The 10,852-nt window shown below is 40.5% G+C and overlaps 2 protein-coding genes across 2 annotated transcripts in view; one reads left to right on the top strand and one right to left on the bottom strand.

Annotated features, from left to right (window-relative positions):
• Nucleotides 1-7: 7 nt before the first annotated feature.
• lca5 (lebercilin LCA5) lies at nucleotides 8-6,930 on the bottom strand. The gene is made up of 9 exons (XM_080883127.1): nucleotides 6,641-6,930; nucleotides 4,964-5,369; nucleotides 4,514-4,755; nucleotides 4,035-4,340; nucleotides 3,582-3,719; nucleotides 3,349-3,445; nucleotides 2,890-3,026; nucleotides 2,623-2,797; nucleotides 8-2,513 (listed from the first exon to the last, which is right to left on the bottom strand). Exons 2-9 carry the CDS (start codon nucleotides 5,349-5,351, stop codon nucleotides 1,609-1,611), a joined length of 2,388 nt encoding a protein of 795 aa, XP_080739253.1. The 5' UTR covers nucleotides 5,352-5,369; nucleotides 6,641-6,930; the 3' UTR covers nucleotides 8-1,608.
• A 676-nt stretch (nucleotides 6,931-7,606) lies between these two features.
• sh3bgrl2 (SH3 domain binding glutamate-rich protein like 2) overlaps nucleotides 7,607-10,852 on the top strand; it is a 16,100-nt gene continuing 12,854 nt past the window's right edge. Inside the window, exon 1 of the mRNA XM_080883158.1 lies at nucleotides 7,607-7,877. Coding sequence (XP_080739284.1) covers nucleotides 7,833-7,877 — 45 coding nt within the window. The 5' untranslated portion in view covers nucleotides 7,607-7,832. The remainder of the gene's footprint in view (nucleotides 7,878-10,852) is intronic.

Genomic DNA, 10,852 nt, shown 5'->3' with positions numbered 1-10,852 from the left:
TGTACAAACCTTTAATTCATTCAACAATTTTAAACATTAGACGAAATGTAACTGGTTACATGTTTCATATTAAATAAGCTTCACAGAATAAATACAAAGAGTTTCACAAGTAAATAATAGGTATCAACTTTAGACTGAGGGCAGAGACAGCTTTGTGTCACATTTAAAAAGTGCTTTCTGAATGAAGCTCGAGTGTAATAACAAATGATTATTAAAATAAGAGCATTTTGTGTCTTCATTTCATTTCAATAAAGCCATCAGATTGCTTACTACAGGGCTGATTGCCTTTTTGAAAGTAAAGCGCTCCCATCACAAGACATTTAGTGCAGAAAGGAAAAGAGAGAAGGATCTGGCAACATTAGGCTGATGTTACATTTTCTGGTGCAGGGCATGGACTAAGCTGGTATTGGTGGGTTTAATACAGATCATTATTTACACAATCTTGTAGATTAGTGAACATAATGTAAAAAACAAAAAAACAACCAATTAAACAAAAATGGTAATGAGAACTGCTGTGGCTCTAGGGTTAGATGGAGGCTGGTGATTTGCTGTGGCAACCCCTAAATGGGTTGGGCGGAAGGAAGACCTGGGACTTACATGTGCTTAGAGTGCTGGTAAGATTACATATAAAATTGAAAACTCGTTTATCATACAGTAACAGTCAGATGTTGTACAGGCGATCTACACATGGTGTGATTGTCTTGTCATTTAGGGGTACATTTTTATGTCAAAATATCTGCAAAAGAATTAAAGGAGTGGGAAACATATTTTGGCACCACTGGAGAACACATCCCTTATGGCCTTCAAGTGGATTTTAATTCAAGTGATCTGAAAGGGAGAGACTCCTGCATCTCCACAAGGTATTGTTTAAAAATAAATTTAGTTGATGACTGAAAAAACTGGCCAATGACAGATCTAGTGGTTTATTTAAAACTAAATCAAATCTGTGTAGAAAGTGATGATTCAATGCCTTGAGCAGAGGACATTCACCTGATACAGTAGAGTTTAAATCCAGTGTGAAGCCATCTGGTAGGAGGCGTTTTGAACAGAGAAGGGGGAACTGTAGGAAGGGTGCTATTATGTACCATGCATTGTAATTTCTTCCTCCCTACTGCAGCCCTTTCAGATTATGGGAAAATCTATGATTACAAACTATCTGACAAAGACAAAAAATATCCCAAACTATACAAAACCCAGCAAAGCACTAAAATATCTAAATGGAGTAAGAGCTTCAGTCATAGTCTGTCAGAAAAGCTACTCTTTAATTTTCACAGGTGCTACAAATAAAAATCACTGTTATGAGAGTTAAGCTGGTTTTAAAGGAACGTCTAAGAAAAACAATGTAACAAACGTACAAATTGCACATTAACCCATTGATCCTTTTTCTTAACTGCTTGTCCACCTTAGGGGTGTTTTGAGTGACTGATCCAACTGGACAGAGGCAGTTAAAAAGGACTGATGGATGAAACAAATCAGTTTCTGCAAGTTTCGTCTTATTTTGATGTTCTCATATTTTTAATGCTGGGTTGTTCTTATATTTCATAAATAACCTCTCAGATTTGATGGTTTGCCATCAAAGACCCAGACTACTTTCAATCTAAATTAATTTCATAATGTGAGTTCCTCAATCTCGTCTTCGAAGGAGGTGATGGCACGGATGGCAGGTCTGCTATCTGCAACATGGAGGGTGCTAAAGGAGGCTGCTGGAGCAGTGAGAGATCCTGAGTTGAAGTTGAGCAGTCCATCCCTTCTTGAACGCACTCCATTGGTTGTTGGAGGACTATTAAGAAGCTCCAGTTTATTGGAGGTATTCGCACCATCACCAACAGCTGTGGCTTGGGGACCAAACAGCTGGTGCATTAGACTTAACTTCCTGTCCTTTCCCTGAGCTTTTTCTGTCTCCCTCTCCTCTGCCGCACTGATATTAAACACCCCTATTGCTTCTAACGCAGATTCCTTGTCCTCTTTGGGTGGAGGTGGAGGGAAGCCAGAGGAACCACGGAAAGTTGAATGTACAAATGAAGGTGCGTAACCTCCAAATGCCAAGTCATCGCTGGAGATTTGAGACCGGAGCGCTCTCCTCCCTATCCCTGCTGTAACTGCTCCACCCTCTGTGCCTAGTCTCCTCCTTCCACCTTCTTTGCTCCCAGGACGCAAATCATCCGGCTCCTCTGAATTAGTTAGGCTGAAAATCGAAGAGTTATGGTTCCTTTGCTCAGGAGGGCGTGGAGAAGAATGTTCACCGAGACCCTTATTGGACTCAGAAGGACTCGAGGCAAACAAGGAATCCTGGGCCCCCTGTTTCTGACTGTCTATTTCCCGCATCTTTGCCAGCAGCTGCTCTTTTTTGCGCCGCGCTTCTTCTGATGCTTGCTGACAGGCCAGCGCCTCCTGATTCCATCTCTCCACCTCTCCCTGGACATGACCGTGCTTCTTGTAGTTATCATCCCCATTCTGGTTGAACAGGAAACTCGTCCACTTTTGGCCCTCTTCATCCTTTTCTTTCTCCGAGCCTGTTGGGATAGCGTTCCTCAGATTAAAGTACAAACAATGCTGCTTCGACAAGCTTTTTATAAGTGAAGTATATGCTCTACAACTACTCTTAACTAATCTTTGGCTTACCGTTTCTTAAAAACTTTGCCTTAACTTCAAGCGCTTTCTGTTCCTGATCAAGGTACTTTTTGGCCTCTTTCTCTTCCTTCGCCAACTCCTTCTCCTCATGTCTTTCTCTACTCTTTTGTTCCCAGTTTGGTCCCCTGTCTTCTGCCTCTGCTTGATTGACCGCTCTGTTAAGCTCCTGATAGCAGAAATTTGAAAAGTGATGAATGACAACAATTAGTGGTAAAAGATGTGGACAAAGTAAGTACAAGGAAAGAGTAGACATAACACCTTAAGTGATAAATATTCATCAGGTGGATGTTCCCTGTACTCGCTGGCATCTGTGATAGCAGGGGGAGGTGTGGGAAAATCCAGACTCAGCATCCTGCCTTCAGTCTGTATCGCCTTAGAGCTGCTCCTGCTGGGAACTATGTGTGGGAAAAGTATAAAATCACTTTTACTCAACATATTTCTGACCATCCCATTACACAAAGCACTATCATTACTTATAAGCAATCCTGATTGCTTTTTAGCCACCATGCATATTTATTAGTATGGATTCAGACACAGCCAATGAAGTTACAGCAAAAACATGTATCAAATATCAATGTGGGAAAAAAATTCAGGCTTTCCAAAGGATTCTATCCGACACAAAAAGTGAATTTTGTGACTCATGATACCATCTGGCATCCACTTTTTGATATAAAGTCAAATGAACTACACAATAAGCCTCAGCAAGTTAATTGTTACCTTTGTGCTTTGTGTCACTTTCAGTCTCTTTTTTTTGTGAGGGTTTCACCATGCGATTGGCATAAATATTCTTCGCATCGAGTTCTCTCTCCTTTTCCTGAACATTTTAAGAAGAAATAAAAAAAAACAACAACAAAAAATACTGTTTTACACAATGAGCAATCTGCTTTTGATGCACAGTCCTGCTTTCGATGGCAGCGGCTACTTTTTAAGGTTATTTTTTGTACATGTACCTTGAGTTTATTGTTCAGTCGTTCAAGTTCCTCCTGGAGAGCCCTGATCTCTTCCTGGGTACTAAGTGTCTTCTTCTTCTCTGCGACAAGCTGTCTCTGATAACTGCTATTTCTTAGCTCCATGCTACGCTCCACCTCCTTCAAACACAAACACTCATTGAAAGTTGCTGCATTGAAAGGGAACCCATGGTTTAGGATAAAAACAATAAATGAGAATTACAATTTTGAGTGTTCACTGACAAGAGATTGCACATAAATGTGCATCAGTTTGTTATATTGTAAACCAGAAACCCAACATTCAACATGTTCCAGGTTAATCATTCATGCTACAAAGCAGTATGTGGGGCTCTAGAAATCAGGGTTAATAAGACTTAATTTCAGGTCAATAAGTATTTAATCGGAATCCAGAAGATCCAGAAGAAGGTTAGATCTTTTATTCCACTGTCTATTTACCTTAAGCTTACGTTCAGCTTCTTGGGCCCGCAACTTCTCTTCCTCTAGCCTGCGGCTGAGCTCCTCTCTGGCTCCTAAATCCCGCTGCTCGACCAGCTTCTTCAGCCGTGAAATGGTAGCTTGACCCCTCTGAAACCGCTCCTCGGTGTCCCTCAGCTGGCGCTCAGCTTTCCGTTCCCGTTCTTGGGTGCGCCTGAGACGTTCACGCAGCACGTGGATCTCGTTGGAGTGCCGGGATAAGAGCTGGGAGATTTCGCTTTCTGTATCATCGTACCGCTGCAGGGCTTTCTCTTGACGCACCTGAAGCTGAAGCATGGCAAAGGTTGCATTGAGAGTGGTGAAGAAGAAGGAGAATTGTAATTGATTTTCCTGTAAAAAAGTCTGTTTCTTTTTTACTACAAACATGAATAAAAGCCATAAAATTATTTAAGAACACTCTTCCTTCAAAGCATTTAAACCAAATATTGAAACAGGCCTACCTGTCGAAGAATTCGATTTTCTTTCTGCAGTTCGTCCGTGCGCTGCTGCAGCTCAGAAAGAGCATTGCGCAATTCATTGATTTTTAGGAGGCGGGCCGAGAGCATCCGCTTGGTCACCAGGTCCAGGTCTTTAGGTGGTGTGGACTCCTTGCTGTGAGAACGCACCCCCCTTTGATACTGCTGGGTCAGGGGGTGACCACCTGGTCGCTGTGGGCGAGACAAGCCCCGGCGCCCCAAACCACCTGCAAAGCAGAGAAAGACATATCATGTAAAATCTAAAAACATGATGACAAAAGCTCCTATGAAAAGATTTTTTCTAAGTCAATCAGGCAGTCAGAATGTGCCTTACACTGCCATTATCTAAACAGTCAATTTAATCGTCGAATGAATGAGATTTTAGCCTCATTCATCAGTTTAACTGTTTATCCACTTCGTTCCTTCTTCACATACCTGTCTTGTGGAGAGGGCTGCCAGAGATCCTCTTTGCCCGCACCCCTCTATGTGGGGTGGGTGAAGGAGTCCGGGACCGGGAGTACGGTGAGACAGAGCACTCTGAATGAGACTCGTTTTCATAATTCTCAGAATAAAATGACCCACCACTTTTGCTTCCCTCTCCTTCTGACATCCGATCCCGATCAGGATCTGAATGCCAAGTTCTGGTTATAGATCTGACATCACCTGAGTCAACTTTTGTATCCTCGCTGTGCATCTTGTCCCAGAAGTTCTGTTTGTGTTCCTGGACGGATGAAGCCCGAGAATCTTTCTTTGTACTACGGCAGGACTGGCGACTTAAATCCCGGTTGTCTTCATATGGGTGAGCTACTTTTTCAGATTCCATGTCGTCACTTAAGACATGCTGGATTTAAAAAACAAGAACAGAGAAACAAAACAGATTATGAAGTGTAGTGAATTTTGCTCTTTAAAATTTAGGTTGTTACCTTTGAACTGAGCTCTACATTTATAATGAGTAATGTTCAATCAAAAAGAATATTCTTAAAGCTAAAAGAAGCTAAGCTAACTGGTTTCGTTTAGGTTTTTAGTTTTATGTGTCTTGGTCACCAAGCAACAAGATGTGTGAGGCAGAATTTTCCATGAGACTGAATCCCGTATGATATGAGTGGTCTCTGCAGTAGAAAACTAAACGGTACATTGCCTCCATCTGCCCTGGTGACTTATTAACGACTGAATGTAGCACAGTGCACAAAGCTTATCAATTAAATAAATAAAAAAAGATAAAAGAAAAGAAAAAGTAGAATTAAAGTGATGTGAATAAGGGTATCCTTTATTCACACCTTTATTAAGAAGATGTGATTTTACATATTCACATATATTGTATATATAATATTCTCTTAGAAAATAAAATCTTGCTAAAATGTTGGAAAAGGAATATATTTCTGTGAAGAAAGTCAATATCGAGTAAAATTTAGGGAATTCTCACTGCTATTAAAGTATACTTGCTGACAGGACATTAAGAATCGCCAGAAAACAGAAGCAAGTATCTGTGAGGGTCACTTTATATATCAAATTCTAGTCGACTTTGTCCTCATGTCTTCATCGCATCTTTTGCCTCAGGAGGAACCTGGAGGAAATAGCAGCCCATCATTGCCATTTCCTCTAGATTCCTGGTCAGTCTAATAAAATCGAGTCTCAATATTAAGTGAAGACAAAGGATGCCCTGGCTTACAGCAGCGGCACTGCCCTGCACTTTGTGGATCGAACTGACGGGATTAAAGTAAAGCGTGTGCTGTTCCAGGTACTCTGTTGTTGACAGATTGCCTGTCAATTAAAAACAACGAAATGTATCACCTGGACTTTATCACATAACTCACCGAACCCTCTGTTAGTTTATGTATCTTGCACATTTCAATTATGTGCAAGCAAAAGGCAAACGAAACTTTAAAAAGCTCTTCGACGACATAATATCAGTGTCACTGTAAAGCTAACGGTGCCGCTAGGTGAATAACAGCTAACAACAGCCACTTAATATTAGCATAGCAACACAAAATCACCACCATCATCAACAGGTGGAGTGTGCTGTAGCGTTCGGAATCTTTCAGCACTAAACTGCGCTAACTTACAAATGTATGTTAATGTTGCTCAGTTTCCGCCTGAATGTGCAACACTTACCCGTTTCTTGTTTTGATTGGATCGGCTACTGCAAGCTAAAGAGCTATTAGCAAGGTAGCTTGAACTTTAGCTAACCTAGCTGCCGTTAGATATAAAATAAAGACTATGGGTTGTACACCCGTTTTTGAAATAAACTGTCATGGCTGTCGCTTTATCAATAACAAGAGAAAAACAGCACGTCGTCGGCTAAAAGTAGTCCTTCTCTTTAGTGCCATTGAATTTCTAATAGCATTTTTTCCAGTCCACGCCTAGACGTTTGCTTCAGAGTAGCTGCTGACGCCGTACCATGGCAACCGCAGCTCTCACTGCAATACTACCCTACCACCAGAGTGGCGCTGTTGTACATGTTATGGATGGTCGTGATCATTAAAAATGACCGAAAAAGAACTATTAAGGATTTATCGCAGTTTTGTGTACGTGTGTGTGTGTGTGTGTGTGTGTGTGTGTGTGTGTGTGTGTGTGTGTGTGTGTGTGTGTGCGCTGGGTTGGGGGGGGGGGGGGGGGGGGGGGGGTTATTGAACAAAAACTATATGTGTTTTTATATGAATATAAAAACTTTTTTATTTGCAGGTGCGTGCATACCAGACGACAAAAGCACAAAACACGCCTAATTTAATCAAGAATTCTCTCAATTAACACAATATTATTTGCATTTTGAGTATTTGGGCCTATAGCTGCATAAAAAATGGTTTTAAAATGGAAATGCTCATAAAATATACTTGATCCATAAAAGCAATGCCTTCACCAGAAAAGTCCTGACCATTATAAAATAATAAATTTCTTTTATGGTGGATCCACCTCAATATGACTCGGGAGTATATTTACAAAAGATATACAAATCAAAAATACTTCGGTATTAACTTCAGTAACTTAACGACATGGTTGTTTTAATTTGAAAGTGAGACCGGAAATGGATGTTGTTTATATTCCTTTTAATGTAATGACGTGCGTTGAGCTGAGCTGTGAGTGGTGTGGGTGTAACAGTCAGCAGAAGCGCACGCTGTGTTATTGTGATGGCTCAGTTTGAATATTGGAGCCTGGTGTCTTCGCTCATCTAAAGCACATTTGCATAGTTTTCACAAATTTAGCGTTTTTTGTTCTTTTTATTTTTATTTTTTGAAGGGTGGCAATAAACGAGGCTCGCTGCCACCAAACTGTTTTGCTGATCGTCTGACAGTAATTCGGGATTAAAATGGTCATCAAGGTTTACGTCGCCTCCTCAACTGGCTCTCTCGCGGTGAGTGTTTGCTAATGTGCCACAGAACTTGTTGACAGGTGCTTGGAAACAGTGCATTCAGAAACGCCGTGCGTAAATTTTCACTGCCACTTTATCGTTTGAACTCAATTATGTAATGGGACTAGGAGTGCGCCTGTTCGCGCTCAGCCACTTCAGACAGGCGCTGAAATCAGTCGGTATCATTTAGACAGGTGAGAAGGCTGCTCGGTAGTTAAGGTGCGCATTTCTGGTTAGGTGGACTTTGAAGTCTTCGTCTGTGCTGTGGACAGATCCTGTTAAAAGCTTTACTTATTTATTTATTTATTCATTTTTAATTCTCTAAAAGCACTGTATATGCACTTGCATCTCAATTGTATTACAATTAGTCTGGCTTGTGGCCTCGTATGAGGTTTAAGGAACACAGCGAAGCTGAAACAAACAAGCCTGTCTCTTCTGTGGGCATAAACAAGCATGATGTTCCCGTTAGGCTTCCTCTAAATGTACTGACAAAATAACAGAAACACCCTACTTCTTATTCTTACGTTAACTATACCCTCAGAAATTCCTGTAAATATCTAGTTTTGTCTGATTGACCCAGCATAAATATAAAGGGCATTTAAGTCCATGTGATTAAGTGGCATCCCAGAATATATTAGAGCGGATATTAAAACTATTATCAGATCAGGTTGATGTATAAACACAAAGAACAGTCTGGTTTTTATGGGATAAACAAATAGTAGACCTGCTGGCAGCTAGAATGTGATTCTTCCCAGTGAGATGTTGAACTGTGGTTCATGTCCAGTGTAAGTTTAGTCGGAGTACTTTTTCAGTTTCTTTTTCCTCACAGTTTTCTATTGTAAATATGATTTGTTTCTAACATTTGACAGGTTTTCACAGATTTTTATTAGTCTGTAATGTAGTGCACAATCAGATGAACCAGATGCAGCTGCAGTCCTGCTGCCCCTTTTGGCAAACTGCAGTTGCCTGCCATAGAGAAAGTCCAGCTGATATTGAGCGTGGGCAGAAAAACCATCATACAACACTCCTGCAAGAATGCTAAAAGAGTTAGGTAATGGGACAAATGAGTAATATTTATGTTATCATGCTTCGTCTCTTGAAGAGGGCAGGCCAATCTTTGAGCGTTTACAAAGGAGTTATTTTTAACCCTATGACACATACATTCAAAACAGACAGACTCCCTTTTTTTTTCTCCCCCAGAGACAAGAAAGAGCCATGCTCGGTGGAATAGGTCCACCATTGAACCAGTATTGAGCTCATGTGAATCTAATCCACTTTGAATGCTCTTCAATTGAGTTACATGTGATTGAATAAAGATGAAAGGTGAGGCGTATGTGTGTGTGTGCTGGAAAAATATAGTAGATAATGGCAATGAAAGATGGAGATGGTGGAAGATGACATGAAAAGCTGCAGTTTTAATACATCTGGAGAACGCAAAATACAAATGCTTAGGAAAAACGGTGTGTGTGTCCTCATTGGGTGGGGGGTGCAGCTCATGGTTTAATCTCAGCAAATTAGTGGGGCGGAATCTAATGAGCACAGAATGAATGAGATGTAGATCAGGTTATCCCCCCCACTCTTTAGTAGATGTGGTATGTGTTAAGTCTCACCCAAATGACCTACTATGATCATAGTTTCTATTAATTAAAACTCTTTGCATTATGTAGCCTAATAACTGTTGAAATGTTGGCTTTGGGCACGCATGGGCAACCATTCTCTTAGGAAAAATCATTGTGTGCCACATGATTTTAGGCATAGTGTGAAGGTTAAAAAAAATGCACATAACCTCCTGATCTTTATCTTAACCAAAAACACAAAACCTAAAACATGCATGTTTTTTTAGAATTAAAAAAATTTCCAATCCCCAACATAGGTGTAATTAATTATCAGTAGCAGTGCTTTTCTATCACATGTCATTTATATTCCCTGTTTGTGACTGAAGGATTAATTCTCTCTTAAACTAATCCCCATGTTTCATTAAGTCCTCTCAAACACAGCGCGTTTACTCTTGTGTGCTTGATTGTTTGTCTTAAATCCTACATGTATGCACGCACACACACAAAATCTGAACTCACCCATTCCACTGATGCACTCTTTCGCTCGCACTCACAGGGGGCACCTCTTTCATTATTTAGGCCCACGCTGCCTGTCTTTCACCTCAAAGGACGACCAACCGTCTCATATATGCCGTGCTGTTTACTAGCACTGTGACAAACTGTATGCTTTTAGGAGTAAAAGTGAAGTGAAGGTTAAACCTGTGACCTGGACAAAAAAAACCCAATTTGTCTCTTTTAAAGATTGCCAGTAACCATCATTTACTGTCCTATAAGTATCCTATCAGTCCAGATAAAGCTGTTTTATGACCACACACAGAGGAGCTTTTAGAGCGAGACAATAGATGACTTGAATCTTTGTTTGGGTGTATGTTTTTGACCAAGTGAGCAGAACAATCCCTTGCTATCTTTTAAGTTGGAACAAAAGGATCATTGTGGCTCCTTAATGTTGAGTAAATGTAAAAACACAGCAAAAATATTTTGCATTAAGACAGATTTTTTGGGGGGAAAAATAAGGAAATGGATAATTGATGGTACATTTGGTCACAAGAAAGCCAATTCATCGTTTTTTTTGTTGTTGTTTTTTTTAGGGGGGGGGGGTCTTCTGCCCAAATTGTTTTAATTAATCTGTTTTTTATGATGATAATGAGTGCTCAAGCATGCAGTCCATTGTTATGCTTGCATAAACAACAATGGCCTGCATGAATGTATAAACAAATTGGAAGTGGCAAATAGAATTTAGTATTACATTACGATTGATGTTGCTACCTAAACGGCTTCAAACTCTGAATGATTGCATATTCTGAAACAAGAAAAGGCCGTCCATAAAGGATTGGAGGACAAAGAGACAAACACTCGCCAACAGTTGCGGGTCTGAGACATTTGGACCATGCATCTAAAGTGTGTTTATGACCAAGTGTGGGA

The sequence above is a fragment of the Rhamphochromis sp. 'chilingali' genome (assembly GCF_963969265.1).
Source record: "Rhamphochromis sp. 'chilingali' genome assembly, chromosome: 5".
NCBI lineage: Eukaryota > Metazoa > Chordata > Actinopteri > Cichliformes > Cichlidae > Rhamphochromis > Rhamphochromis sp. 'chilingali'.
The sequence above is the reverse complement of the archived record's forward strand: the minus strand, read 5'-3'. Positions and strand labels throughout refer to the sequence as shown.